Below are 25521 nucleotides of genomic sequence, written 5' to 3'. Positions count from 1 at the left end.
AAGATTGCTTTTGCCCAACGAACGCGGGACCGTCCTAACGGTAGCGTCGAACTTATCAACCACGTGCCTAGAGTGACTGTGCCAAGTAAATGATTAGTTCCCCTCGTCGACGCGATTCTAGTTCAGGCATGGCTTCTCAGATGTTTACAGCGACTATAGTAGTCTTGGCGAGACGAGCCTCAGTGTCGACGTCTTCGTCGGGTACTACTACCCCACGAGACCTTGCCGACAGTGGTATTGAAGCAATGTGGGTTGCTATCAAAGCTACCGCTGAGTCGCTAGTGCCGTTTTTTTTTTCGGTTAATACGCCACGTAAACCCCGTCGTTTCAGCTTTCCCCACGAGAAGAAAAGCCTATCTCCTCCGTTGCTCACCACGAACATGCACGAACATGTCAACTCAGGCTCACGGAACACGCATACAGACAACAATAGAAGGAAAGAAAAATCGCTGCGCTGGCGCGAGATTAGAGTAACGAGGCACGTTCTAAGACTCTATGACCGGCACGTGAGGCAGCGGAAGGTGGTAGGCCTCCACGAGACCCGCGAACGAGGTGTAGATGCCGACGAGCCCCGAGAAGCCCCCGAAGCACATGATGAACACCTCCCAGCTGATGGAGTACCACTCCATGGTGTCCCACTTCAGCTTCATGTGGAAGTAGCAGGGCCAGATGAAGGACAGCATGGTGCCGGTGAAGCTCCCAATCAGACCCATGAGCAGGGCGAAGTAGGGTATGGATATGGCCAGGAGCATGGTGAAAATGACCAGCCCCACCCGCAGGGCCAGTCCCCACACCCGCAGCTCGCCGTCGATGGCGTAGCAGGACGGGAACAGGGTCTTCGGTCGCTCCCTGAAGTAGGCGTGCTCGATCAGGGCCGAGGCGGCGAAATAGGGCAGAGGGTAGGAGAAGAGCGCCTTGGCTACCAGGATCAGGTTGACGACGATCTTGAAGCCCTTGGTGGGGAGGTTGTTGGTGATCACCTCCTGGGTCTCCTCGGCGAACGTCAGGAAGCAGACGTAGGCGAACAGCGCCTTGAAGACGGCGGCCGCGATGTGGCTCCAGTTGAGCATGCAATGGAATTTGGTTTTGTCCGTCAGGTTTCCTTCCAGGGTAGGCAAGAAGATCTGCGACGTGTAGCTGAACACGACGATGCCCATGGTGACCGGGAACTTGTTGATGTTGATGCGGAACTGGACCTTGGCCCAGGCCCACTCCGAGGCTCGGCCCAGGCAGTAGCCGAGGATGATGACGTTGATGCAGAGGTGAGTGACGGTGCACCAGAAGCTCAGCATCGACACGGAGCGCAGGTTCTTGAGGAAGGCGCACGGAAGGAGGATGATGGTGGTGAGCATGATCCAGGAGCGCTGGTCGACGGCTCCCTCGGGGAAGGAGCCGATCATGAGGTCTCCGCAGAGCACCACGTACAGGATGCAGGTCATGAGCAGTTCGATGATCTGGGCGATGTTGACGGCCTTGCCGCCCCACCGCGGGCCCAGCACCGTCTGGGCCACGGCCACGTAGCTGTCCCGGACACGGACGAGCTCGCCGCGCTCGTTCGGCTCGTACAGGCAGTCCACGAGTATCTTGCCCGTGTGGCAGCACATGTAGGCGACGAAGACGAGCGCGAAGATGCCCCAGTAGCCGCCGTGGAGTACCGAGTAAGGCAGGCTCACGATGAACATACCCTGCGGTGAGGGAGATGCGAAGAGGGTGCTCGATTAAACGACGAGTGAACGTAAACTGCGCGGGAAAACAACGTGGGGACGGAAAACAAGAAAGACTAAACAACCGCTGTACACAGCACAAGACGGTATACGCGTGGCTGCATACCCTGCAATTCGAGCAGACCACGGTCATTTTGCGAGCTTAGGGACGTGCAGATGCGTATAATTAGCGAAGCGGCTCGAATTAGTGCTGGGGAACAGAGCGCCTGCGTGAATAAACCGTCGGTGGTATTATCTAGTGAAGAAAGCATATTCCTAGAAGAAGAATCATGAGCAGCAACCGCCTGTCATTAATCATGACTTTATTAACGGTTTCGTTATGAATTTGTATACTACTTTATGCAATCTTATCCCACGCATGCCTATACATTCATGTCACTAAAATAATTCAGCGGCCGTCCCGTCTATATTTGTTGTTTAGCCACAGCGTATACATCAAATATATCATATCACCTACCCGCCCCAGCAGTCACCTTGCTGGACGATGAACGCTGGCCTACCTAGGGTAGCACGCACTCACGGGTGCTCTGACTCACTAGCTTCCCGCACAGATCACTGAAGTGGCAGGGCGAGAACGAAACACGAAGGGTGTGAGTAGACGTGAGTATCTATTGAAGGGAGCTCCGGGGCGTTTGAGTGGACGTAACTTGTGGACCGAAGTATTGGTTAAGTGACTATCATTTAAAGTCAATAACGCTGTGTTAGAATGAATGAGAGCTCGATCGGGACTGTCGGCTAGCCTGACTGGGCGTGAGCGCGAACCTGGGTACCGATGAGTGCGAGTGAGTGTAATTATAAGAGAGAGAGAGAGAGAAAGGTGAAGGAAAGGCAAGGAGATTAACCAGGTTGCATCCGGTTTGCTACCTTACACGAGGAAAGGGGCAAATCATAAGAATTATGCAATAACATAGGGCTCTGTAAGTGTGAAAGGAAAGGAGTATGAACTGCAATTAGTTCGGATGGAAGTGAGGGGGTGCCTACGAAACGTGACTGTTAGTGGGCATTAGTGTGAGCGAATACACAGCCAGATAAGTATTAGTGAGTATAAGTGAAAATCCAATTATTTTTCAGAGCTACGACCCTCTTTATTGGGTTGTTTTCCACTGCATAGTATGATGCCAAACGCGAAAAACGTGTGTGTGTGTGTGTGTGTGTGTGTGTGTGTGTGTGTGTGTGTGTGTGTGTGTGTGTGTGTGTGTGTGTGTGTGTGTGTGTGTGTGTGTGTGTGTGTGTGTGTGTGTTTGTGTGCGTGTTCGAAAGCTCTCACACCAAAACCAGCAAGCATAAAAGCTCAAAAGAGTTGCTTGTTGGGCAAGTTGGTACAAGGCCACACCCGCATAAATCCACTAAAACGTGGAAATAGAAAAAAAAAACAACTGAGAGGCAGAAGCAGAGACAGTCACACAGAGGTCTGTGTCACTGTTTGTGCTGGTAACTACGGGTAACAAGGATAAATCACATAAATGAAGATTGCACAAACAAGAAAACACAGTAAACACTTGAAAATGCAAAGGCCGATAACCGCGAACAGAAGAGGGCTACGACTGGGGCTATGTACAATGGTTATGTAATATTAACGGTTTAAATTTCTCTCAGTGACGATACATTCAGGGAGTACATTCCAATCCGATACACTAGTCGGCAGAAATGATTTGTTGAAAGCGTTAGCTGAACCACGAATTCGTTGAACACTGCGACAATTAATTAGATGTCGCGATGATTTCATGAATGGTATAATTAGACTCTCGCGTAATTGAGGGAAGTTATGATATAGCTTACGGAAACCCATACCGCCGGCTTGTAACCACATGTTGCATAACCATATGCCTATTCCATTTGCTACGGGATCGAAACACCTGATTTGTCAGCTTGTTGAGCACAGCGTGCAACGTGAACCAGGCCCGTAACCAGGGGGAGGGGTGTCCCTAGCCTCCCTCCCCCCCCAGAATTTCGGTGAACTAGGTGTTTTTACCAAAAATAAATAATGAAAATAGGTGTTTTCCTCAAATAGTCAAAGTATTCAGCAAGTGCCCCCCCCCCCCCCCCCCCCCGAAAAAATTCCTGGCTGCGGGCCTTACGTGAACCAAGCTTGGAGTGTCAAGGGCGGTTCCATATACACATCGACCCTGTCGTCCGGTCAGTCCAGCACTCGCAGAGACAAAAACGATTTGAAGACATCAACAGTCGTCCCTTGTGCTCGGAAGCGTGTGCGAACCCCACAGCGAGCCGATATCGACTGCTAGTCCGGCTTGGTGGGAGATAAGGAAGATGGCCATTACACCCGCCCCGAAAGGACGGGAAAGAAGAAGAGAGCACCGATGGGTGGGAGTACTGGTGTGTTATTTTTTTATTCCTATGTTATTTTTCGGCGCTTTCGAACCGAACTTAACAAATATGCAATTTTGTGCGTTCTCCCACTATACTTACACCGGACACCGTTCTATCTGTCTCTCGATATATATATATATATATATATATATATATATATATATATATACATATATATATGTATATATATATATATATATATATATATATATATATATATATATATATATATATATATATATATATATATATATATATATATATATATATATATATATATATATATATATATATATATATGCTCATAAGCCCTGACGAAGACCGGTCCACCGGTCGAAACCGTTGGCAAATAAAATTAGGATAACCGCTTAATTGTGTCTCTTCTCTTCCCCCATATATATATATATATATATATATATATATATATATATAGAGGTCGCAGGTTCGGTCCCTGCCTGCGGCAAGGTATCTGTTCGTCCACTTTTGTTTCTTCACAGTTGCTTCACATTTACTACTAATAACACATTTACTACTAATAACATCCCCTATATTTTCCTTGGCATTATTGTCTGTTAGTGCTCGTAATTATTATTGTGTATAACAAAGAAAAACGAGCCCTTAAAGTTTCCACTTCTTCCCCATATATATATATATATATATATATATATATATATATATATATATATATATATATATATATATATATATATATATATATATATATATGTGTGTGTGTGTGTGGAGCGAGAGAGAGAGAAAGAGAGATGGCTAATCTACGACATTAAAGGGTCCTTAAACGACTCGAAGTTCAAAGACGAGAGAGTAATTGGCGAAGTCAGAGGGAGGGGGGATTCGGAGATTCAAACCCTCTCCCCCCTCTTCCCCGAAAAAAAATGTCTGGTTACGCCAGTGGAGAGGGTGGTCTCTTTCTCGCCTTCATTACTCTTCCTCCAGGCTCCTCCTTGCCACTCATTTCTTCATAAAATACGAGACAACGTCAGAGCGTTGAGCCTATCAGGATTTCGCGTTTTTTGGCTACACGCTGTCATCTCCGCTTGCGCAGTCGACAACGCATAATATGAAGTGAAATCGGTCGATCGTGCATGCTAGGGATGCGATACAATGCAGATCCGGCGTGCTATCGCACGGCGAACCCGAGTAGAAGACAATCTGATGTCTCTTTTATATGGACCAATCGAGAGCTTATTTCGTTATGACGTCACGTGAACAGGCTGCTGGCGTCACGAATTGTGCCGAAGATACGGGAAACCGCCAGGAGAGAAAAACGCGCTCGTTCTCTGTATTTTCACAGGTTGTTCAGGGGCCCTTTAAGGCAGCACTGGCGCGCATCTTAGATGCAGGGTGTAAGGAGACTACAAAGAACCATATACCTCAAAAAAGGCTTTTTTTTTTATTCCTCTGGTCTACAACAAAGCGCTCCTTTAGAACGCTTTGTTAGAGCAGAATAGAGGCACCCGGAAAGAGGCAATGGTCCAGACAGACACTTGTACTCTCTTTATTTTAAGTAAAGACTGTTCCTCCTCCTCCACTAATAGAATGCAGCCGAATTCTTGTTTTAATTAAACGCGAAGCTTTATTTCATTGTATCTTGTTCGCTGTCCAACCATGAAACCAAGTTATTGAAGTACAAAAAGAAAAGAAGAAAATGAAGAAAGCACGCAAAGTGGCAACAGGAGGGGACCGAAAGCCATCGAGATCTCAAAAGAACGCTTACTAAGGGCTCCGTGAGAATGAAAGAAGAAGAAAATAGGAGAAGAACCGAGAAGACTAAATGGAGGGCGATACAAGATCATCGTCCGCTGTAATCAGCACTGCTCGAAGGCAGCCCGCAGTAATGCACTTCTGTCTAGAATAGGGAGACGCATTGAAAGAGAAGCAATTCGCTGGAAGAAGACGCTTCGGAGGCCGGCGAGATCGTAGTAGACAAAGTAAAGAGGCTGAGTCGCAAACCCCATTGTGTTAAAAATCTTCCTTTTCTTTCGTCGGGCTGAGGACCAGGCATTACTTATCGCGGCCGGGCGTCTCTTGGAGGGCACTGACGTACCCTTGTACCACAGAAATGTGAGAACCCCCTCTTGTTGAGATAACCGCAAAGATGCGTCTATAGAACCAAGTGACGTATAGGTCTGGCCGCTAGGAGGTCAACGTTGAACCGTACTGATGGGTTTCCTTTTTACAGTGACAAAAGTGACTGGGATGCCAAATGATCTGCAAGCGCGATGGAGCGCCTCTGGCAGCTTTAATATCTTTCTTAACGGATGGTGGCGCTGCCTCGTATTCGGCAGCTATTTATATGGTTGTAGTTTTTATTATATTGTTTTATGTTCCGGCGCTCGCTCCATTGGTGTAAGTGTGTGTGTGTGTGTGTGATTACTAATATGCTGTTGTGTGGTGTGCTTTATGCATACCTCGTTTGTGATTGCCTATACAGTATGTTGGTGTGTTCTGTGTTTGTGCATGTGTGTGTTCGTGTCTGTGCATTTGAGTGTGACGTGCGTTTGCGCGTGGTTGTACGTTGTGCGATTGAGTATAGGCTGTTGTGTGGTGTGTGTGTGTGCGTGTATGTGTGTATGCGTTTGTGATTGTGTGTGTGTTGCTAAGTTGTGTGCGTACTTGTGTATTGTTTGTGTGTTCTGCGTTTTGTTCACGTGTGTATTCGTCTCTGTGTATTTGCGTGGGTGTATGTTTGTGTGTGATCGCATATGCGTTGTTATGGTGTGTGTGTGTGTGTTTGTGTGTGTGTGCTTGCCTATGTGCTGTTGTGCTTTGTGTGTGTGCGTGTTCGTGTGTTTTACATGCGCGCTAGCACATGTTCATGTTTTTGTGTGCTTTGTACTTTTCACGTTATCCTGCGAGATTAGAAAGCGATGGACCATTTCGCTTTTTCCTGATAGTGTGTTGTACACTCCAGCCAGCCGCCGCGTGGGCACAGTGGTTGCAGTGCTCGGCTGCTGACCGGAAACGCGCGTTTCGATCCCGGTCGCGGTGGTCGTATTTTGATAGAGGCAAAATGCTAGGGGCCGAAGTACTGTGCAATATCAGTGCACTTTCAAGAACTCCACGTGGTCTAAATTATAAGGAACCCCCCACAACTGCATCTCTCATAACCCCACAAACCAACCAAACAAATATATGTACCTGATAGCCCCTGTAATCATACTGTTGCAGTTTCGGGCTTTAGGCTAATCTTAAACTCTTCGATTTCAGTGCTGAAAACCTGCTCTCCTGTTTGCATAAACCGATAATGCAATACGGCAACGTGTGACAAGAGCAGTCAGATATGTGAGGACCACGGGCGCTTCTGAGATTAAAATATAAAATAAATGCGACATACGACGCTTCAATGTTAGTAACGGAAACGCTTCTTCAAAAGTGCCCCCACTCTAATTCTCGGAATAGCAAGGAAGCCATCGACACCGCAAGAAGGGATAACCGTGCTCCGCCGTTTGCCTATTAATTGCAAAATCGATGATTTCCTTCATTTGCGTCCACAGTTGCGAGCGAGGACGAGTACGGAATTAACGCCGTAACGATATTCAGGAAGTAAATACCGCGTGCCGAGAGGCGTTGAGTAGAGGCATTAGTAAAACAGGGTCAGTTAATGCCGCTTTTATCATTCGATTATTTTAGCTTTTATGCCCATATTCGTGGCCCTTTTCCAATCGCGATTACAATAAAAATGTCACGCGGTCCCTTATGTTTTCGCTCAACACGACCCGAAGGCGAAAGCAATACTTTCTACTTCTGATTCTTTATCCTCTCCGCCAATTGTGTTGTCACGAGCGACCCGAGCCTTCAGCGTGATATAGCATTTTTTATTGAGAAGTGACGAGAGCCGAGCCTTCGAGAAAGGAAACGCGAGCGAGCTAGATGACTGTTATTGTTCCGTGGCATAGTTCGATCACTAAAGCTATATAAGCAGCATTGGGCTCCGTCAGTAACTTGTGAGGGAGGCCACCTGGGAACAGCGAGTGCTGATGGCACTTATTTTACCCGCCGCGGTGGTCTATATTGGTTATGGGGCTCGACTGCTCAGCCGCAGGTCGCGGAATCGAATCCCGGTCGCGGCGGACGCATTTTCGATGGAGACTAATATGCTTGAGACCCGTGTCCTTAGATTTAAGGGCATGTTAAAGAGCCCTGGGTGGTCGAACTTTACGGGAGCTATCTACTGCGGCGTCCCTCATAATCATATCGTGGTTTTGGGACGTTAAACCCCAACAGTTAAAAAGAACCTTCAAGTGAGGAAACGCGAGCGAGCCTGATGAGGATTACCGTTACGTGGCAGAAATACTCGCCCAAATACTCGATCTTTTCTTAGAGTGTACAGTGCGGTCAGAAATGCCGTCGTCACTATGCCACAGCGCAAATAAAACCGCGTACACAATAGAAAACAAAGAATATTGAGAGACGTCGTTACGTGTTAGTTTGATTGATCACACAAGTAACGCGGGCAGTGGCGAGAGTATGATTGCCTTCTTCAAAATTATAACCATAATTAAACGTAGCGCAAAAAAAAAAAGAAACACGGACACAGTAAAGGAGCAACATACACAGCGCTGACTATCAACTGAAATTTATTGAAGAATATTCACACAAAATTAACAGTGACGCTCACTTTTTTCGCTTATTGCGGTGTCTGTGCGCCTCTCACGACGAAGCCAGCAACTACAGCTCTCCCATATTATCTTTAACGCAACGGAAGCGAGCCCGGCGCCGTCGTCGCTGGTGAATCCGCAGTGCGCATGCGCGTAATGTCACCGACAGCGCAGACTGAATGCCGTCGCGCAGGTTGCCGCAAGCTGCGCAGTGGCGCACTTATTCCGAAGTGTGGACGCTTCTTGCATGGCGCGTCCAGCTTATTAGAATACGCGTTGTCAACGGCGGCGTCATCGTTTTCTTTTCTTGTGTGTGCTGTGGACACCGTAATACTGTAACAATCTGTTGCTACTCCGCAAGTGTTCCGTATACGTCAGTGGTGTACTTGGCATGTTAAGTACACCACAGGAAACAGCTCGTATGCCTAGTGCGCAGCGTCGGAAATCATCGTGCGGAATGCCACTTGACATGATTCGTATCGTGTTGGGGCCCGAACAGCCTGCCCGACACTATGCACGCCGGTGTCGCGAGGTAAGAAAGGGACAAAAGCATGTCACTGGAACGCGCGGTGTCTTCGAGTGGTAGTTCTTTTCTTTTTTTTTTTTTTGAGAGCTAAATGTGTGGGCGCTGCGAAGTTGCGCGAGATCACCTACAAGCAGTAAAGCAAGGATGAACTGGCTGGCGTTTCAGCAATTCGCATTGGGGTCGCACATCATTGTAAAATAGCTTATGTTATGTTGCAGACGTCTTGGGTGTCACTTCGCGCTCTCCCTCTCTCACTTCTATCTACGCTCTAAAAAATAATCGAGTATTTGGGGAGTATTTCTGCCACACAACAATAATCGCCATCTCGCGTGCTCGCGTTTCCCTCTTTTGAAAACCCGGCTCTCGTCACTTTCCTATCAAGAATGCTATGTCACGCTGATAACGCGCGCGCCGTTCGTGACCGGGAAGTACCGGGACCGCGGCGATAACGCGAGGAAAGTACGCGAGGTGGATGACGATTATCGTTGTGTGGCAGGAATACTCCCCAAATATTCGATTTTTTCTTAGAATCTATCTATCTATCTATCTATCTATCTATCTATCTATCTATCTATCTATCTATCTATCTATCTATCTATCTATCTATCTATCTATCTATCTATCTATCTATCTATCTATCTATCTATCTATCTATCTGTCTGTCTGTCTGTCTGTCTGTCTGTCTGTCTATCTATCTATCTATCTATCTATCTATCTATCTATCTATCTATCTATCTATCTATCTATCTATCTATCTATCTATCTATCTATCTGTCTGTCTGTCTGTCTGTCTGTCTGTCTGTCTGTCTGTCTGTCTGTCTGTCTGTCTGTCTGTCTGTCTATCTATCTATCTATCTATCTATCTATCTATCTATCTATCTATCTATCTATCTATCTATCTATCTATCTATCTATCTATCTATTTGCTCACTTCACTGGTTAGGTGCGCTAATCTGGGGAGCTATTTTGTACGCGTTCTGTGACAGAAAGGAACGAAACGTCACAAGACAACGAGAGGGAGCAATCCAGAAATGTTTTCAAAGCATGAAGAAATATATAATTATTATAGTTGAGCTTCGATATTGGGAGGCATTGTTTTTCAAAGCTTGAAACTGTAGAGCGCGATGACTTTAACAATTTATTTGTGTTAAAGGGACACTAAAGAGCAAAACGATTTTTCTCGTATTAGTAAACTACTATTTCACGATACCAAAAACACCACGCTTGCTGCGAGAAGACGCTTAGTAAGCGAGAAACCGCGCAAAAGGAAAATGTGGGGGGCGACGCCACCTTGAAGTTTCCGCACCATTCGTCGTGACGTCACATATTTTGACGGCGCCTACTAGGGACTACGTATTCCTAAACGGTGAAAGTGAAATACACTGTCCTCTGAGGGGACATAGAATTAACATACCAAGTTTGAGGAAATTATGTTGAGCCAATGGCGGCAAAATACCATAAGTACACTTTGAAATCCTTGACTTCACACGTGAGGATTTTGGCGCGAAATTTAAAAATGAAACATTGAACTTCATTTGCTCCTTTATTATTACACCTATGATGGTGAAATTAACGACATTATAGTTGTAAAAGTACAATTTGTCAATGTAAACCAATTAATTGTTGTTCTTTAGTGTCCTTTTAATGCCTTGAGTGGGCGCTAGGTGGTGTCGCAATTTCACGAGTCGTTCGGTGATGGTGGGCTGGTGGCGATTTTCGCAGACTATCGGCACGCAATTGGAGTAAGCCAGACACAAAGCAGGCTAATTCGATTCTCCGGCCCCAGCGCTTGCGTTTCGACCCAGTCCAAGTCGTCTGGAGACCATTCTGTATCAGCTCTCTCGGACAGAACGGTGTCTCCATTCGTCCTGCGTCCGTTCTTTGCCAAAATGACTGACAGCACTGCCTTTTCCGGTCGCTATTCTCACGTCAGACCGTTAGGCGAGCCTCGACCAATCCCATGCGGCTTCCTCTCGTGACGGTTCGTTCCATTCTGTCACAGAACGCGTACAGAATATCTCCCCTGGTCAGTGCATTGTGCAAGACGTCGGCGTTTAAGTGAGGTGTTGGAAACAAGCGTATTACGTACAAATAATCGTAAATGTGTAACATAGTGCTCATCATTCTTCTCAGTACAAGGAAATCTGTATTAGTCGCAGCTTTTGCACGGTTACTGTTGAAAACGGCATGCAGCCTGCATAACAGAAAAATGCACTAGCAAGATAACAGGACAGCAGCTGTTTGTCAACTGCTCTGCGTTATTGTTTTTCGGCCGCTGTTTCAACAAGAATAGCCACAAACTCACCTTACTTTGAGTTATTTTACACGGTTTTTGTTACAGTTTATGGACGGGCGTACGGATTTACGAATATTCAAAACATTTCGAATAATGACTTAGGTAGTCCACTGGACTCAGTCTTCAGATCGAATAAGCGCTATCCGTAAATAGCAATGCATTCCGAATTTCAAAATATTTTAGAATGTCAACTTCATCGGAAAAAAAATCTCTAAATTAGTGCTAAACTACGATAAATTTCATCCCCGCGGGCATACCGTAGCCACAAAACATGAAAGCTCACTCATGAGAGCTCCGCGGGCCCACACTAGCATATGTTTAACTTGTTGACTTCGCTTGTATATATAGTGTTATAATTATGAATGCTGTGCCATGAAAAAAAGAAAACTTGGTATTAAGTTAAAGGTAAACATATTCGACAGAACTCTGTCTGGCTGGGTGAAATTATGAGAATAAAAAGACTCTTCAGCTACGTTTTGTCCTTAGTTTAAAGTGATTGTTGAATATGTTGTTTTGACTGTTATGTTATGCGTTGACTGTTACGCTAAGTTGTATGTACTGCGGGTTAATTGTGATTAGAAATTTGGACCCTATGTACTTTATGTTTATGGACCCTATGTACTCCAAGAGCTAAAGAGTAGCCGACGCCTTATGTGCACCAACATCTCCTTACATCATGTCAATAAAAAGATATAAAAAAACTAGGGGTGTGCGAATATTCGAAAGTTTCGAATATTCGTCGAATATTACGTTCGAAATATTCGTATTCGATTCGAAAATCGTGTATTCGAAAAGCTTCGAATATTCGATAACTTCGAATATTCGAAAAATTCGAATATGCGATGCGATTATCATGCATAAAATAACTCGTCTTCCACATCTCTGCTGCGTTCGTATAGCTAAAAAACGCCAGGCCTGCGCTGAAACCGCAGCACAGCCACAGCGAAAGCTGGAAGAGCGGCGTTTCTAGAGCCCGTTAAGCTCTCTTAGGGCTACAATACAAGTACACTAGAAAGGTACCCACTACGCCATAAATCACAATTTTTGTGAAGTTGGGAAGCACCTACTAAGCCATTATTTGTCATTCTGCGAAGAAGCGAGGCACCAGCTACACGTCTGTAAGGCATTATGTGCACATTGTTGACACGACAACTGATGACGATCAAGAATTATGGCTCAGCCCTTTGTAATGGGTTGGAATCTTTAAACGGCCCACCAGTTATGTAATTTGCATTGGGTGACGCCCGGTCGCTATTTCCCTCTCCCGTCATGCTGTATAACATACGTTGACGTGGGAGAGAGACGGGGGGGGGGGGGGGCGAAGAACTTTACTGAGACCCCGAGGAAATGGATCATGCGCTTATGGGCTTCCTTGGCAACCAATACAAGTGCACTTGCGAGGAACCCACTACGCTATAAATCATTGTAATTTTTGAGAAGTAGGGCAGCAGGCACTGTGCCATTTTTCGTCATTCTACGGAGAGCGTTGGTACCTGCTAAACCCATGTAAGGCATTATGCGCACTTTGTTGATGCTGTGCCTGATGACGATGAAGAATTATGGCAGAGTCCTTTGTAATGGGTTGGAAGCATTCAAGAACCTACTCGTTGCACAATTCGCATTGTGTGACGCCTGGTTACAGAATTCGCGTTGTGCGACACTTGGTGCTTATTTTACTCTTCTACCACGTTATATTGCATATGCTAATGTGGTTCCTTCCCGACACGAAGCCTGTATAGGACCTTTTTGCAAAGCAGTTTCAAGCACCGGCATGGCTCAGATGTCGAATACTGGGCTCCCACGCAGAGGGCCCAAGTTCGAACCTCGTTCCATCCTGGAATTTTTTCTTATTTCGTTTTTTTCTTATTTCGAGCGATACTGGTTATGGACACCGGCGGCGGCGGCGGCGGCGGCAGCGGCGGCAGCGGCGGCGGCAGCGGCGGCGGCGGCGGCGGACAACTACGGCGCCAAAAACGGCCGGTGAAATGATCTCATAACAGCTTTCGCTGTAAAACGTTGTCGAGAGGAGCGATAAACATCCTAAGTACACGGAGGCACGATATCTGCCTGCGACGAGCGCCCCAATACGTATGATTTATTGCTGGTGCATCTCCGAAGTGCAGCGCTGTTGGCGATCACGTAACCATACATTTTCAATATTATGCGGCCGTAACGTGCCGCACTACCACTCGTTCACTATGCGGGACCACTTCTGAAGAAAGACAGTGATCCATGTGACTGGTGGCGGACTGTAGGCACCTTAGATACCCCAGTCTGGCAAAGCTTTGCCCCATGTACTTCCCTATACCAGCCACTTCTGTTCCAAGCGAGCGTGCCTTTTCAGTGTCAGGGGGGGGGGGGGTTGTCTCTGTTAGAAGGGAGCGCCTGCTGCCTGATCATGTGGAGCGACTCATATTTCTTCATGATAACATCTAGTCATTACTTTCATTGCGCCGTGATATTTGCTTGTGTTGTGATGTGCATTGTGCTAGCCTGGACATTGTGTTCTGGAGATAGCAGTGTATGTTGTGTTGCCAGTCAGGCTGTTAATGTTTTTTTTTTTTCAAATAGCTACATGTTAAATAAAATATCGTTACTGTGGAGGCATTTTTCCTTTGCTATTCGATATTCGATTCGATATTCGAAAGTGGATATTCGTATTCGATTCGTATTCGAAAAGTTTGCTATTCGCACACCCCTAAAAAAAACCTAAAGACAAAACGTGGCTGGAGAGTATTTTTATTTTCAATATTAATTGTAAAAGCCGATGTTCAATTTTCGCAAGGCATTTAATTCAATTAGACTCGCATCTGGCCCTGCTTGGTACGTATTCGATTCGATCTCAATGGTCTCTCTTTGCGCACCCCAAGAGAAGTGAACTAAGTTGCTCTGTAATCAAGAGTTCGACGGAACCTCGTCTGGTCGGGAACAGTCATGGTCAAAAGGTAAAAAAGAAGACGCCGACCAAATACACTTAAAAAATAACAACGACGTTTCGGCTCCCGTACGGGAGTCCGAAACGTCTTTGTTATTTTTTTAAGTGTTTTTGGTCGGCGTCTTCCTTTTACCTTTTCACCATAAGCTACTCTATTATGAACTTCATCACGTAGAACGCAATTCATCGCGTAGACTGGCAAGTATAAAAGCGCATCGAACGCGAGCGCGTAACCGTGCTGCGCATGCGCACACAGTGTAATACGTACTTGGATGGCGTTGGTGACGTTCCATCCGGCCTGCCACTCTGAGATCTTCTCGCCTTCCCGGCCTCCGAACTCGTCGACCACGTCGACGCTCCTCTGAGGGCCCAGGCCATTGACGCCCTCGGTCAGCGTCGTCTCGGCGAACTCTCCGCCCTCTCCACTCCCGGCGCCCAGACCCTGGGTTTGAGCCAACCAATGAGCTAATCGCTATGAACGAACGAGCCAATCGCTGTTAGGGACCGAGCGTGGCAAAAAAAGACAGGCACAAAAAGAAGAATGTACACACACACTGGCGCCAGTGTGTGTGTGTGTGTGTGTGTGTGTGTGTGTGTGTGTGTGTGTGTGTGTGTGTGTGTGTGTGTGTGTGTGTGTGTGTGTGTGTGTGTGTGTGTGTGTGTGTGTGTGTGTGTGTGTGTGTGTGTGTGTGTGTGTGTGTGTGTGTGTGTGTGTGTGTGTGTGTGTGTGTGTGTGTGTGTGTGTGTGTGTGTGTGTGTGTGTGTGTGTGTGTGTAAGTTCCTCCTTTTGTGCCAGTTTTTCTGCGCTCAACAGTGTGACAAACCAGCAAGCCCGCATAGCCACCCGAGCCAATCGCGAAAGGAGGGAACACTCCCCTAAAGAAAACAAGAAAAATACTCCGCGAAGTCAGCTGAACGAGATAGAAAAAGACAGGTTAGAAGGAAGGGATGTTGGCCAGACTAGCGCCTGGTTGGTTACACTGACGAAAGAAAGAAAGTACACCGACCAAAAAAAGGTTCAAAAGAAAAGACGTTTCGGCTACCGTACGGAAGCCTTGTTCAGAGTTGCTTACCCTGCGATTCGAGAAGGAGACTGGAAAGAACCACTGCGGTGATCATGTGGTTAGAGCGTCCACCTCTTATTCGGGAAGTATAGTGGGTTCGATTCCCAGTGCTGCCGAGCAGCCACCGGTTTTTTTATTGGCAATAGGGTTACCCCATCCTGGCGCTCGGTGTTGCGGGCATTGTGGGTGCTCGTTTCTCGAGAAGGTGGCGTCTCTTTTCCGCTCTCTTCTCCCTTTTCCTCTCCCCCACAACGACGCTGCACCGTGCACCCATCACGGGTTGCAGAAGCAATAACCTTTCCTATCCTCAAACTCTACTACTACTACTGCTACTACTCCTACTACTACTACTACTACTGCTGCTACTACTACTACTACTACTACTACTACTACTACTACTACTACTACTACTACTACTACTACTACTACTACTACTACACACTACTACTACTACTACAACTACTACTACGCCTACTGCTACCGGAAAGAAGAAATAGAGATGACTTTGACCTAACCATGTCGCGTTATGGGCTAACTTATTCCGTATCCCTGTGACTGGACTTCGTGTCGGTTTGAGTGATGCTATGTGACTGGTCATTATGCGTGGCCTTATTTGTCGACATATTGGGTAGCCATGTGACTATGTTTATGTGAATGTTTTTGTTATGTGACTAGACCGTATTTTTCTTCGTCTTTAGCGTCGTTATGCCGTTACGTGAACAGAATTGGTACTTACGCATTTTTTTTTTCACGGCATGCCTTACTAACGCGAGCTGCCTTTAGGTTTGATTTTATGTAATGATCTTTTTTTTATGAGAGTGATTTTTACTAATTTTATTATATGTCAAAAGCCGTAGCCGGCGGCAATACATAAAACCGTCAACATCTTCTAAACAGCCTGTCCGAACATGCTAATTAAAAAAATAGAAAAAGATGGGAAAATGGGGAACCAATCGTTCTCAGGAAGCACAAAAGAGTTTCTCTTGCATTATTTCCAAGGATTCAGGATGCAAGATGATACCGTTTTCAGCACGGTATTGTGCAACGGGCCGATGACATCCCGTTTATGGACTGCCATATTGCATTATTGACCCTTCAGGGAGTCTTACAACAACGCAGTCGCTAATTCTCGAGCCATCCTTTTGGAAGACATTACGTTTCCAGACTAATTCGGCCTACAATGCATCGCGTATGATTTAATTCGAGTTCGTTGGCTGATTTCATGCTTAACTTCAAACTTCAGCAAATTGTACTCCGCGGCACCGCAAGGTTCTTAAGCAAAGTTTTTTGGATCGATATTTCGCAGCGCCCATTTTCCTGTAACTGACGTCCGGGTTGACATCATTCCACCAAATGCTGCAGTGCCTGATGCTATTACATATTAAAACAAAGCGTCATTGACTGTATTAAAGGTCGCCTAACTTCGCGACAGCAGAAGACGGTGGCATGTCGGCCTATCTTGCAGGTGAATTACAGTCGTTCTCTGAAATAGCTTTATAGAATAATTTGCAGTGTATACTATTCTAGTGTACACTGGAAGTATAATAAGTTTGAAGCTTAAATCTTAACATGCTTTGAATTTTCTTTAGAAGCATTGTTCTTCGTTGCGTAGTTAACTTCATGCCTGTTACGTACAACGATCATTTATCAAATAAACCACCGATAACTTGGGAAACCATAAACGCGAATCAATCATTTAGGGAAATCCATGTGAATTAAATGGTTAGGTCCTGCAATAAAAGTAATGGCAGTGATGAAATATTCCTTTCAGGATTAATAATCACTTCACTGTTGCAAACTTCAAGGATAAGAAAAAAATACATACAAAACGATATTTTGAACGAACTCATCCGAACTCTCTTGCTAGTAACCAGCAAAGGATCTGGAGTTATTTTCGGGTGAGCATGTCATTGTCACTATCACGAGAAAAAGTAAAAGTGCTGAAATAGACCAATATAACAATTTCTTTCATTCGGAATTTCAATGATTTCATGGTTTTCTACCTCCCCTCAGAGTTAATGTTATACTAATGCAAGCATTGATCCCTTGCACGTCACTCATACCGGGATTGTCGATTTCCTCTTGAAAATAGATTTCGCAGTGGTAACGGCCATTCCTGTATGGTAAGGCTGAGCCCCGAAATAGGCCAAACTTTGTGATTACTGACACAAATTCGTTTACTGCACATTCTGCCGCACAATTCCAATTATTCTTCAAAAGTATCATAACGATTGACAAGAGGACGTCCAACAAGGGGAAAGCACATCAATGCTAATGTCTAGGAGATATGTGTCAGCATCCTTAACCGTTATAACTTTCCGCTGATAAATATGATCCTCATTCATGTTTTGAAGATAATCACGTACCACACCACGCCGTTGATACGTATGTGGACCTTATCTTTGGTACATACGGCCGAACGCCCCTGTCCTGCCTTATAGGTAGCGCTAACATGGTCTTTGAATAGTTTGCGATCATACATTGTGCTACTATGGGGATGAAGTAAGTTTCTGAACGAGCATGCAATGAAAAAAGAAAGATCAGATGAAATACTGCATTTTATTTAGTTTTCTGCACATTCTTTTTCACTACAGTGCACAAAAATAATTTTTGTTCACGTTTGAAATAAAACTCGCATGACAATGTTTCAAGCATGTTATCCTTCGACATTCTGCGGCAGCCCCAGGAATCTGTCCACGCAATATTCAATTTATTCATCGTCTTCTTTTTTACAGCTAAGCGACAGGGACAGTATGTATTTCTTAATTTCTGATATTTGGGCCTATCATGCATAAAATTGGAAGACGCTTGAGATTCGCCTTCAAGAGTAGAACGCGACAGCGTAATCGGGCCCCGTGCGCATCGCCTTGAACCATGCAACAAGGAAAGGAATGTTTGTGCGTGTAACGTTCGCCGTTTCAAACCATCCCAGAATGGCTACTGCAAGAACAGTTGCGAAGTGCCCACTACGCCATAATTCTTCCTTTTGCAAATTGGTGATGGACCCACTACGCGTCCGCAAGGTCCCACGCGCATCTGCATACTTTGTAATGGGTGGGCAGCCTTAAACCACCCCACTCGTTGAGCAATTCACGAGTTTTGACGCAAGGTGCGATTCTACGATTCTGCAACGCAATATGACATGCGTTAAGGAGACACCTTCCGCTGCATGACATTCTTATAGCGTTTTTTTCTTTATTTCATTTTTTTTGCGAAGCGGTTTCAAGGACTGGTTTGGCTTCGTGGTACGTGCTCGCCACGCAGAAGGCCTGGGTTCGATTCTCACTCGGGCCCAATATTTTTTTTTAATTTATTTATTTGCATCTATCTCGAATTTTCGCTAACTGAAAACGCCGATTTTTTGCTCACATCCAACGACGCCGACACCGGAATTTATGCGTAACGAGCTCTTTAACTGAAAACTAAAGCGAACGTGATTCGATTCTATAAAGCAATGGAAAAGGAAATGGGGATGCTTTATAGACAGCACCATGTTTGACGTCTGCATTCCAGGTCAGTGGGCATGGGCTGAAGATTGCCTTTGCGAGTGCTTCATGCCGCTTGAGTTACGTCGGCGAAAAGCTGGTGGACATACAAAATTTCGAATAGATATTTCTCAAGTTAAAAAAATAATACCTTTTTGTAAATTTCCCTATGTTCAGCTAATACATAGAGCTTTCAAATGAGGTATCGTGCATACTTTTAGTCCGACCACCAAGGCAAGTTTTTTGACGCTGAATACAGAGCTTTTCTAAAAAAAAAAAGTGATATTCGCATTTTTTTTTCGGACGATCTGCTACACCTTTAGCGACTAAATTATTTTTCTTTTGTATGTCGAACAGGCCACCAGTATATAATTCATTTCTACCCTTTGAGTTTGCCTTGTCCCTGGAAAAAATATGAAACTTTGCAACTTTATTCAATTTTGCTCGTGCGAGAAGGTCTCGAAGAATCGATATACATAAATAAGTCATTATTTTTACAGTTACATCACTTCATTAGCTTGCCGGAAACACCATTTTATCGTGTGCATTCCATAAAAGTGCTTTGAAAAAAAAATGTTGTTTGATGCCCTTTAGCTCAGTCGGCGCAAAACTACAGACTCTCACAAATAGGCGGGAAACTTTTTCGCAACAGACATAAACGAGCAGAACGAGTTTCGAACTTCAAGAAAAACGTGGGAATTTTTTTCAGCCATATTTGTGATGGTCGGAAAAACGCTGGATGATTTGGCATGGAATGACCCCAAAAATTTCGGTAGATCCCACGCGTTGTGGGAATCGGTTTCAGGCGAAGCAGTCAACGAGTACTTCTATCATGTATTTTAAGGCTTTGAGCCAAGCGTTACGAGGTGGATCGACGCGTTTTTGTAAGTGTAGCAGCTGTGTGCACATCGTGGGCTTACCAGGCACGTCGACAACACTGGCGCTTAAAGGGTAACTTATGGTGGGATGTAACGCCAGCCCTCACGTTAAAGTACATGTATACGTCAGTATTATCGAAACTAAGTGCACTTTATGGTGCAATCATGTGAATATCATACGTAACTTTCGTTAATGTATTCGTCCCGGGTCGAGCAATGCTTCAATATAGGTTACTGAATCATGGGAACACAAATGTAATGCTTATGAGACTGCTATAAAAGCGGAGCCAACACTGAAACCACAGACATTAATCTGATATGACGCCTGTATCGTAGGAATACATATGTAGTGTTTATTGCTTTCCTGTAAAATTAGATAGCCAGCACCACAACCACAATTGAAGTTGCACCGACATTACACCTGCATAGGCTGTTTTTCCAAACCAGCTTCTAGACCTGGCGGGGCTCTGTGGTAGAATACCTGACTGCCACGCAGAATGCTTGGGTTCGATTCCTGCTGGGATCCTAATTTTTATTCTTTCCATTCGTCGCTTCAACGCTGCCGATGTCTGTTTTTCTTAACGCTCTAGCATTTAAATTACCAATGTCTGTTCTCGCCGCTCCTGGGTAGATATAAACTGTCAATCACCTGTGGCGCATACCCGTACACCGCGGCCTGTGGTAAACGGGTATGTGCCACACGTGTCTGGAGGAAAGGGTTTGACGGCGTACGCGACAGGATTTTCACGTTATTCATGTCATGACCCGACAGTCATACCCGTCAAATGCTCTTACCATTCCATGTCAATTTTGGTCTACAACAAGTTAAGGAGGTGATGATGAGAGCACCCAGACGTAGGCGGCTAGATAGATAGATAGATAGATAGATAGATAGATAGATAGATAGATATAAATTCTCAAAGTGCCAAAGGTTTGCTAAGAAATGCTTCGCAATAAAAAAAAAACGCGTTTTTTCAGAGGCACACTATGTCCCGAGGCAGCGGCCCCTTCTGATTTTTGGTATGCTGCACCGCATGACAGGTTTGTATTGCGGCAAAGCTGACACTTCTGTTTCCCCTTCTCTATTAGACTGTTGTAAAGCTTTTATTGCATTTTGCTAAGAAATATGCACGTGAGCGTACTTGTTCTAGGCTCACATATTTGAAGAGAGAACATAGCTATAAACAGGTGGCTGCGCACCGCACAACATATCGACAGGATGTTGAGATCGAGTTGGTGTGGCACTTTAGTTTCACCATTCTTTGTCAGGGAGAAACAAAATACACCTATTTTACGCTGCATGTCGTGTTAATTTACGACTCCACCCCTCCGTTTATCTCACTGCAAGGGGTCCCTCATCAGTTCCACCAGTCCACAAGGGGTCCCCGAAATATCCATGGCTGAGAACCACTGTTATGAGGCATCAGATGCACGCTTTTGGAGCTCCGTTATATATTTTTTCCAGGGAGAGCGGCCTTTTGTTCTGAGCGCCCAACGTAGCTCTTAATTTTTTTCTATATGAAGCATGAATGCCGCAATGCAACAAAATGGGCTCTTTTTTTTATTGATATGATATATAAGGAGATGTTGGCGCACAATTATGGCGCCGGCTACTCCTTAGCCCTTGAGTGAAACTTGAACACATATCTTAAAGTAAAACATACAAGGCAGTTCATGTAAAATAGAACACTCGGGCACACATATGCAAAAACACACTTATAGGCACATATCACAACAAAATGATAAAGAAATGTTCCAAAGAGAGCGAATGAAGTCTCTGATAATGTCCGTCGTTAATATTTGGTCCGACCAGCACAAAACAGCAGAGCACACGTCTGGTCTTTAAGAAGATGTATTCGCTCGTGAGTACATAACAGTCGATACGTTATTCACTTCAGCACACACATATGATGGGTGTCATATGAGACTGCGCATAATAAGTACGACATGTGTTATACAAATGAAAGTTCGTTATTTCTTAGTACTTGTCAGCAATGCCGCTGTCTTGTAAGAAACGTGTTAACGCTTTTAAAGCGTGCGTCTGTAAAACTCCAGTTGGCCACGGGCCCAGAAGTTTCCTCAAGCTAAACGGTCTGTGGTCTAATGCCAACAGTTCCGATTTAAGACGGTGTCGCGGCGTGTCATGATGTGGACAGTCTATGAGAAGGTGACATACGTCTTCTTCTATAAATCCGCATTCGCATTCGGGAGTTTCAGCTCTACCAATTCTGTGCAAAAAATGTTTTGTGTATGCGGTGCCTAGCCTCAATCGGTGAATAAGAGTTTCCATACTTCTATCTAATGCTAGCGTAATTTTGAATTCAATGAATGGATCGATGTGATATAAATCACAGCTCTTTGTACTTTGGTCAAACCAAGCAGTTTTGCTCATTCTGAAAGTTGTAGCCTTTATAAGGCCACGCAATTCATTCTTCGAAATTGGTAAAGAAATAGTAACATCTTTACGATGTGCTTGTCGTGCCGCTTCATCGGCAGTTGCGTTTCCAGGAATGTTGCAATGGCCAGGTATCCACTGGAATTTGATTTCATGTTGTGCCTTGCTTGCTTTGGTGAGCTCTTTCAGCGTTTCGTATGTCATGCTATCACTAATTACTGTCGTGTTTGTACTCGAGAGTGATCTTAATGCGGCCTGTGAGTCGCTGAAAAGTACCCATTTTCTCGCGTCTGCTGCCGAGTTTATAAACTTTATAGCATACAGAATAGCGAAAAGCTCAGCTGTAGTAGATGACGTCGTGCGACATAATTTAAATGATTCCTGAATATTGAGCTGTGGTATGATAAATGCCGATGTTGAAGACGTTGTGATACTTGAGCCATCTGTGTAAACCTGTATGTACCCTGGATACCGCATGTGTATCTGATAATGCGCTAGTTGTTGAGCAGATTGGATGAACATGTCTCTCTTTCTGATAATGCCATCTACTGAGAATTCAATGCTTGGTATTGCAAGTAGCCATGGAGGATAGTCCATTTCAGAGCTCCAAATTTCATTTCTTGGTAATATATGTACATTACTCCGTATTTCTTCATGAGCATTGCTTTTATCCCTTCGTAAAATCTCCAGTGCCAATGGGTGGTCCTTGTGTTGCGTCTGTAAGCGAAAAAAATGGCGGCATGTTTCGATTGTTCTCATGACTTGAAAGGGTGCTTGTCGAGTCTCAGCTATGACAAGGCTGCTGGAAGTCGCTCGTGGAACACCTAGGCAGACGCGCAGTCCCCTAGCTAATAGTCTTTGAAGTCGCTCCTCTGAAGTGCGGGAAAGGCCGTGTAAGACTGCTGCAGAATATGCAACTTTTTGTCGTATTAACGCTCAATATCTCAAGTGTTTTATTGAAAGCTTTGTGTATCCTCATATATCAACCAAACACTTTCCTCTGTTTACTAATTTTCTGTAAGTTTTTCTCACTCCCTTAAAATGCTCACATTCATATATGCTTTGTTATTTCTTTCACAAGTACATTTTGTATCGGGCTCATGTGTTGCTGGATTTCTTACGCTCTGTGAAAAAAAAAAGAAAAGGAGTATGTGTTACTCCTTTCGGTGAGTGCTCACCTGCAACGCATATGACTCTCTTTAAACAGTCACGTTAACTCTCTTGTGGGTCACACTCTCTGACGAGAGTACAATGATCTCCAAAGAGAGTTTACCTGTCTCTTTAAAGAGAGTCATATACGTTGCAGGTGAGGACTCACCGAAAGGAGTCACACATACTCCTTTTCTTTTTTTTTCTTAGAGTGCATAGGGGGCCGAAGCCTTGTCAAGCTGCAGTTTTCGCGGCTTTTTTCCCCGTGATCCCCACACTTCTCCTGGAAAAATACAAGTTCCTTTGATTGATTGATTGATTGATTGATTGATTGATTGATTGATTGATTGATTGATTGATTGATTGATTGATTGATTGATTGATTCCGAGTAATAGCACATTGCACTTTCGGATCCACCTGTTTCATGTAACAAGAGCTTTGTGTACGCAGTGCACACGTAATCCATGTCTTACTATTCCCAGTGAACAACTAACGTTTACAGGAATATTGTTCTTTTTATTGTATTTTTGGATGGATGTGAAATAGGATAGAGTTTCGAACGCCGTTTTCAAACCAACTTTATCTCGATTCAAGCACTGGCATTTGTTGCAAACTCGTACGTGCTGATATCACTTTTTCGAGAGTGGCATTCGAAATGTATTACTTTCGGTGGGCGTTCCGCTTGCTAACCTATATGTTACTTGCGAACTTTTAGAGTATGCAAAAGTTTATAAGGCTATCTTGCAAGCTAATGATCTTAGAACAAATGCCTATCGTTTAGATCACTGTTATAGGGTCTTTGCCTTTCCATTGATTCACCGCTCATATTAACGGATACTGCTGGTAGACGGTAAAATTCCAAGCTCCATTTGTATTCGTCATAAAGCAAGTCTATAATCTATGCATTCTCAACGGAAGAGTCTGAGCGTCTGTGACGCTCCTCTGTGAGGCCACTCTTCACTTAACTCGCCGTGGTATACGCTAGCAGTCTGAGGTGTATAGCGCTGCTAAGCTCGAGGTCTCGGGTTCGATTCCATGGAGGCCACGGTGGCTGCATTTCGGTGGGGGCCAAATACAACAGCACCTGTGTATTTAGATTTCAGCACACGTTAAATAACCACAGGTGGTCAGATTTAACCCGGAGCCCCCCCACTTCGACGTGCCTCATAATCATATCCTGCTTTCGGCTCGTGAAACTATAAAAATTGTTATTAATATCTTCTTCGCATCTGATTCTTTCCTGACATAAAAAGGCATTTCTGCAGAAATTGTTTTGTGATTTAAAAAGGCGTTTCTGCAGAAATTTTTCTCTGATTTAAAAAGGCCTTTCTACAGGAATTATTTGGTGATTTAAAAAGACCTTTCTGCACGGTCGACTTTAGCCGAAAAAAAAAAGAGAGGTCATCCTGAAAGCACTAGACACTTTCCACGTTCTTGCGCTATGAAGAGTCAGCTATCGCGCGAATTTTTTTTTCGGTAACTTGAGAGAGTTCTATACGGTTTTGTTTTCCATTAAAAGCGCGAGAATACAGATAACTTCCTCTTGTGACGCCACGGAGGCTACCAAGCACCTGAGTGCGGCCGTGCTGTAAACCGTGTCATGTGAGAAGCACCGCTAAGACTAAAGCAGAATAAATTTGTGCCCTTCTATGCCCTTACTCTCTAATCGTGCAGACGACGTATACACCAGCTCAAACCAATTTGAATATTTAATATCTAGCTCCGAAATTGAATTTGAATTGCTTTTATACTGAATCCGGAATGAATACCGGTAACAAACGTAATGTTTAGTCTCAATACACGTAGGCTCTTAACCCAAAGGTCTCAACTAGAAGGGATTCAAGGCGTAAAAACATTGCACAGAAAAAGTAATAGACACGAACAAGTCTATTGTACGCTTTTAGAGTCTGTTTTTATTATATGTTGTTTAGGACATGCCCGCGCTTTTATGTAGCACCAGCTACTTGTTTTCACAGATAACAAAATTAGTAACACTGATAAACATGAAAAAAAACTACATAAAATTTCCCCTAAAGTAAATTCCCAATATTTTTTGTAGATGTATTATTTTGAGCTTCAAGCCACTACTAAATAATTAAATCAAATATACTCACAATGGAT

General features: G+C 44.5%; 1 protein-coding gene across 1 annotated transcript in view; it reads right to left on the bottom strand.

The window, feature by feature from the left end:
- Positions 1 to 441: 441 nt before the first annotated feature.
- LOC119372116 (vesicular inhibitory amino acid transporter) overlaps positions 442 to 25521 on the bottom strand; it is a 29765-nt gene continuing 4685 nt past the window's right edge. Inside the window, exons 3-4 of the mRNA XM_037642576.2 lie at positions 14697 to 14870; positions 442 to 1685 (exon numbers count right to left, since the gene is read on the bottom strand). Of these exons, the coding sequence (XP_037498504.1) occupies positions 486 to 1685; positions 14697 to 14870 (1374 nt within the window). The 3' untranslated portion in view covers positions 442 to 485. The remainder of the gene's footprint in view (positions 1686 to 14696; positions 14871 to 25521) is intronic.

Source organism: Rhipicephalus sanguineus, chromosome 10, assembly GCF_013339695.2.
Source record: "Rhipicephalus sanguineus isolate Rsan-2018 chromosome 10, BIME_Rsan_1.4, whole genome shotgun sequence".
NCBI lineage: Eukaryota > Metazoa > Arthropoda > Arachnida > Ixodida > Ixodidae > Rhipicephalus > Rhipicephalus sanguineus.
The sequence above is the reverse complement of the archived record's forward strand: the minus strand, read 5'-3'. Positions and strand labels throughout refer to the sequence as shown.